Consider the following 6000-nt stretch of genomic DNA (forward strand, 5'->3'; position numbering starts at 1 on the left):
TCAGTCGGTAAAGTCCACCCGCAATATGGGAGACCTAGGTTCTATCCCTGGGTTGGGAAGATACCCCGGCAAAGGAAATGGCAACCACTGCAGTATTCTTGCCTGGAAATTTTCGTGGACAGAGGAGCCTGGTGGGCTACAGTCTATGGGGTCACAAAGAGTCCAACACAACTAAGTGACTTTCTTTCTCCTCTCTTTCTGTGTAGGTGTCCCGTTGTTCTTGAGGATCTGCAGCTGCTCCTTGGCTTTCTCCCGTGTCCTTCTCTACCCGCTGCCAGTCCACTCGGATGGACCCAGTATGGTTCACAAGCTGAAAAGGAAGAAACCCACCTCCCAAAGCCGTCGCAGCCAACTTTCCCACCTTCTGGAATATGAAAACCACACACCATCCAGTTGTTGTACAGTCACTCAATTGTGTCAGACTCTTTGCGACCCCATGGACTGCAGCACACCAGGCTTCCCTGTCCTTCACCAAATGACATCGCCAATTAACAGCTGGGTTGCCACACTCTACATTTTTGGCTTAAGGTTCAGCTTTCTGCCCAAACAGCATTTGCCACCATGGCTGCTTTTTAGCAAGTTCTGAGAGGTCCAGGGACTCAAAATTTTCCCCACAGTAGACTGGTTGCCGCCATTCCGGCGAGCTCATCTCACGATGACACCTGCCTCAACTCCGAGAAGGAAGGCACGCAGTGGAGCAGGCGCGAGCTGGCTTGCGGCACGTGGGGTAGACGTTTCCATTCCCACCGGGAGACAGAAAGGACCCGGCAGGGCTGGGGCGTGCACTCCTCTTCCTTCCACTTCCACTTCCGCCCGCAGCCAAGTCCTACATATATTTTTGGAGGAGGGAGTGGGGCTGTACCAGATCGTCATTCGGAGAAGGCGATGGCACCCCATTCTAGTACTCTTGCCTGGAAAATCCCCTGTACGGAGGAGCCTGGTAGGCTGCAGTCCATGGGGTCGCAAAAGGTCAGACAGGACTGAGCGACTTTACTTTCACTTTCCTGCATTGAAGAAGGAAATGGCAACCCACTCCAGTGTTCTTGCCTGGAGAATCCCAGGGACAGAGGAGCCTGGTAGGCTGCCATCTATGGGGTCGCACAGAGTTGGGCACAACTGAAGCAACTTATCAGCAGCAGCAGATCATCATTGTGGCACCAAACTTTTGTTTTTGGCATGTGGGATCTAGTTCCATGACCAGCAATGGAACCCCCATCCCCTGCATTGGGAGTGCAGAGTCTCAGCTTGGGCCACCAGGGAAATCCTCCACTTGTTAATCTGTAATCCATCTACAAATGCTTTTTCTGTAAGGTGTGAGGTAGGGCTCCAGTTTTCTTGTTTCCATCTGGTTAACTGTCTCAATACCATTGATTCACTAAACCACCCCTGCCTGATCAGCAATACTGCCTCTGTCAAAAGCCAAATGCCTTTATATGCATGAATCTGTTTCTGGGCTCTCTGTTCTGTTTCATTGGTCAATTCACCGAGCTCTGCGCCCTGTCTTTAATTCCTATAGCTCTGCAATAAGTGTGTTTCTGGATGTAGATAAGTCATTCAAGGACTTGAGGTTAGAACCTTAAAGATCAACTGATCCAACCAGCCACTGAGAAACAGAGGCTCAGAGAGGGAAAGCATCTTTTGCAATGTCACACAGCATTTAACTAAAAGCACTGTTAAGAACTGGATGTTTGTGTTCCTGCCTCCAAAAAAAATTCACATGTTGAAATCCAACCCCCCATGTGATGGCATTTGGAGGTAGAACCCTTGAGACATGATTAGATCATGAGGGTGGAGCCTTCATGAATGGAATTAGTGCCCTTATCTGAAGAGGCCAAAGAGCTGGCCCCGTGTCTTTCTAACATATGAAGAGATCAGTAGTCTGAAACTTGGAAGAGGGCCTTCACCAGACCCAGACCATGCTGGCACCATGACCTCACACCTCCAACCTCTAGAACTGTGAGGAATAATTTTCTGCTGTTTATAAGGCACCCAGTCTGTGGTACTTTATTACGGCAGCCTGAATGGACTAACACCCATATCTCACCCTGGACGATGGTCTTGTCCTGTTCAATATGGCCGTCAATGACCACCTGTGTGTGGTTACTGAGCACTTGAATAATTTGTTTATATTGATTACATATTGAACGTCCTTTGGATAGAGTTAACTAAAATATATTCTCATAATTAACTTCACCTGTTTCTTTTTCTGACACTGAGTTGGGACATAAGCTACATGTTAAAATGAATGACCACTAGGAAATTTAAAACTACCTCTGTGACTTGTACGATATCTCTACTGGAGAGAACTCGGTTATACTTCTAAATTCACTCCATCACAAAGCCTTGATTATGGCCCTAATATGTGGACTGGACGGTAAAAAGGGCCACAGCAGGAGGAAAAGAAGAGAAATAATCGATGCACTCTGTCTCCTCACTGGGCTCATTACCCGGAGAAGAGTCATCAGTCCCAGCATGAAAGAGCTCACGGTGCAGCCCTCAGCCCAGCTGGAGCTCTATTCCAGTAAGAGAGAGGGCAGCCCCAGTGCCTAAATCTAGCCATCATTTACACCAACCCCCTTGTCTTACAGATTAACCAGCAGAGGCCCAGAGAGGTTGAGACACCTACCCAAGATCACACAGTGGGTGTGGGACAGAGCTCCTTCCCCCACTGTCTGCATGTGTAGCCTCCAGTTCTGGGCATCCCCCTTCCCTTTGAGTGAACACTCCACCAACTTACATCTCATACGAGCACACCGGACCCTTGAGAAAAGCCTAAGAAAGTCCGAGTGTCCACACCGGAGGAGACCTCACAGATCTGTGCAGTCAGCCCCTCCCACCTTCGTCCCAAGAGAAACTCCACAGGAATTCCCACTAGTATCCCCTTCCCAGCGGGACTCCCCAACTTTATGACGGAGACACAACACGTCTCCCTCCAGGGGAAACCAAGATGAGACCGGGGGGGAAAGGGCCCACTGTCCCTGCCCCCAGCCCTGCTCAGGCCGGCCTCTGGGGCCAAGCTATGCTCCCTCTGACGGGAACTCACAGAGAGGTCGTGGGACCAGGGGTCCTCAACAACTGCTGGGAGACAATGAGCCGTGTTGTGCCACAGCAAAAATGACGCCCACCCAGCTCAACTCACCGCCTGCCCCCTCTACCCCCGAGGCAGGAGGTGTGGGGGGAGGGCGGGGGCAGGGCAGGCCGAGTGTCCTCTCCCACATCAGGCTCTCCCGGGGCAGGAGGAAGAAACCAGGGCTGCACGCCCAGAGCGGCCTGTCCTCCCCCGAGACCCCTGCGAGCCAAGGGGCAACCCTAGAAAAGGGTTTCCATCCAGCTTGCAAGCAAGCCCACCCTCCCAAAATCTTAGAGCCATTTAATATTCCCTCACCTCCCCCCGCCCCTTAATTGGGAATCTGAGCCACAGGACCTTGGCTTCCACTCAGCAATCTGAAATCACCACTTTAGAAGAGGAAACCAAGGCTCAGGAGGGACCACGGATTTCATATTATGAAAAGGCCAAGACGCACAGGTCCTGGCCCTGAGCCTCAGTTTACCCACCTGAAAAGAGCACTTACCCATTCGTCCGGCTTGCTGTGAGGACGGTCAGGGGTGGTGAGGGGACAGGGCCGGTCAGGGGGGACAGGGGTGGTCAAGGAGGACAGGGTGATCGGGGGACAGGGGTGGCTGGGGAGACAGGGTGGCGCGGGGACAGTGTGGTCAGGGGGGACAAGGGTGATACTGGCCAATGCCTTTTATCATTAACAAAAGCTCCAGGTAGCAACTGAGCCCGTGCAAAGTGCTTTCAAGGGATCGGCTCACTTAACCATCGCGGGGGGGCCCCAGGGGTGGGGACGCTCGTTATCCCCGCCTTGCAGAACTGGAAATAGAGGTTCCGAGAGGTGAAGCGACTGGCCCCAGGGCACCCCGCTAAGTGTGTCTGAGGCGCTGGGAACCCGCGCGCCGCCCGAGTCCAAGGCGCGGAGCTCACAAAGACCGCGACGTCTCGCGTCCGGGTTCTTCCGGCCCGGGGACAGGGTCCATTGGTCACCCCGAATTCTCGGGGCGGCGGGGGGCGCGCTGGCCGTGCGGGTAGCCGGACCCGCGCCCCCGCGCCCGCGCGCCCCCGCCACTCACCTCGCGTACTTGGTCTTCTGAAAATCCAGGAGCCGCGGGGCGAACATCGCGGCGGTTCCATCGGCCTCCAGCCGGGGGCTCCGACCGCGGCAACTCGGCGAGGCCGCGGGGCGGGAGCAGCAGGTCGGCGGGCGCGGGGCGGGGGCGGCCGGGGGCGCGCGGAGCCGAGCTGGAGCTGAGCCGGGAGCCGCCGACGCCAAATCCCGAGCAGATGGTGGCGGGCGGGGCGGGGGGGCTCCGGGCCAATCGCCTGAGTCCCCGCGGCCCCGGCCCCCTCCCCGCGCGGGGCGGCCCCCTCCCGGCCTCGCTGTGGGGCGGGGGCCCTGGAAGAGGGGTGAGGGGCCCCGGGGGGCTTCCGAATGCAGCCCCTTCCCCCTCACTCCTCGGGCCCCCTCCTCCCGTAGTTCTTCCAGCCAGAAGACGGCCTGTTAGACGGAGCCACGCTGCCCTCGGCTTACTGTTCCCCACCCCCCGCCCCGGCCGGGGCTGGGCTGCAAGGCATGTGGAGCCTGCAGGCGAGCCTGGCCCCAGAGGGTACTTGTAGCTCGCGACCCCCCACCGCCTTGACGCCCCTTCGAGGCTCGACGGCCCCAAGGGGATGGCCGCAGTCTCTGGGGAACCCCCCCAACTCCCAGAGGCTATGATTCTGGGGACCCTCGTGATCCCGAGACAGGGGCGCAAGCATCTGGACATTTGGTCGCCAGATTCCAGGTACCCAGGATCTGCCCACCTCCACCCCGAGTCTGTACAAAATGCAGCTTTCTCCTTTAGAGGCCCTTGGCTTGGGTGATGGGCTCTGTGAAACCCCCTACTGGAAGAGGTGACACCCTGAGGGGCTGCTGGAGGGCAGGCCAGCCTCCGACAGGGAAGGACAAGTCCCCAAATAGAAGGACAGGCCATCCCTTCGCATCCACACACCTCTCCCTCCTCCCCTCCCTTCCCAAGCCCCAGCTCCTTGCTACTTTTTATAACCAGCTTTATTTGAGATCTTACTACACAGTCAGAATAATCCCACCCACGTCCTCTGCCCCAAGGTAGCTGGAACAAGAAGGAGAAAGACAAAGGGATTCCATCAAATTCATTTCTGGGTTCCAGACACTGAGCACGCACCTGGAATGGGTAAGGACCAGAAGGGTTGCAGGTATATGCGTTCAGAGGCCACAGCGGGGCTGGCGGGGCAGGATGGACAAGGGAAGGGATCCAGGAGTGCTGAGGAGGTCAAACCCACCAGACCCTGCTGATGGAGGATTAGAAGTGGGGGATGGCCCCGGGGTTTCTGGCTGGCCCTGATGGGTGGGTATTGATGCCACCTAGCTTCCCTGTTGGCTCAGGTGGTAAAGAATCCGCCTGCCATGTGGGAGACCTGGGTTCTGTCCCTGGGTTGGGAAGATCCCCTGGAGGAGGGCATGGCAACCCACTTCAGTATTCTTGTCTGGAAAATCCCCATGGACAGAGGAGCCTGGTGGGCTGCAGTCCATGGGATCGCAAAGAGTCGGATACGACTGAGAGACTAAGCACAGCGCAGCACAGGGAGGGGGGCGGGGAAAGGAGTTGGAGGAGACCAGAGGGGGAGCGACAGGAAGCCCGGAGATCATGAATGGGGTTTTGGCCAGGTGAGCTTGAGGTCAAGGTTGGCACGAGCGCCAAGGGATGAAGCCAAGCATGCCAAGCATGAAGGCCAAGGGACAGATGTGTGGGCCACAGGGTCTGGCAGGGCTGAGGGTCCAGCTGGTGAGGAGGGGCCAGGAGGGCTGGGCTGGAAGGAGCCCCATGGGTTCGACTTGCTCTCTGGACCTGCTAAGGCTGTGATTTCCAATACAGCGGCCACCAGCCCCATGCAGCTGTTTACATCTTACACTGAGTGAAAAT

The 6000-nt window shown here is 56.5% G+C and overlaps 1 protein-coding gene across 7 annotated transcripts in view; it reads right to left on the reverse strand.

Moving 5' to 3' along the window:
• The window catches only part of LOC113883187 (monocyte to macrophage differentiation factor 2), a 125584-nt gene extending 121287 nt beyond the window's left edge, over positions 1-4297 (reverse strand). The window contains exon 1 of one of the 7 annotated variants that reach the window (XM_027526608.1): positions 4132-4297. Coding sequence is in view for 5 of the 7 variants with exons in the window: in XM_027526607.1 (XP_027382408.1) it covers positions 4132-4178 (47 nt within the window). In the remaining 2 variants the exon portion in view is untranslated. Of the gene's footprint in view, positions 1-3572; positions 4001-4131 lie in introns of those variants that run through there. The other 6 variants (XM_027526607.1, XM_027526609.1, XM_027526619.1 and 3 more) reach the window with 6 other exon arrangements.
• Between the last annotated feature and the right edge of the window lie 1703 nt (positions 4298-6000).

The sequence above is a fragment of the Bos indicus x Bos taurus genome, chromosome 25 (assembly GCF_003369695.1).
Source record: "Bos indicus x Bos taurus breed Angus x Brahman F1 hybrid chromosome 25, Bos_hybrid_MaternalHap_v2.0, whole genome shotgun sequence".
Classification (NCBI taxonomy): Eukaryota; Metazoa; Chordata; class Mammalia; order Artiodactyla; family Bovidae; genus Bos; species Bos indicus x Bos taurus.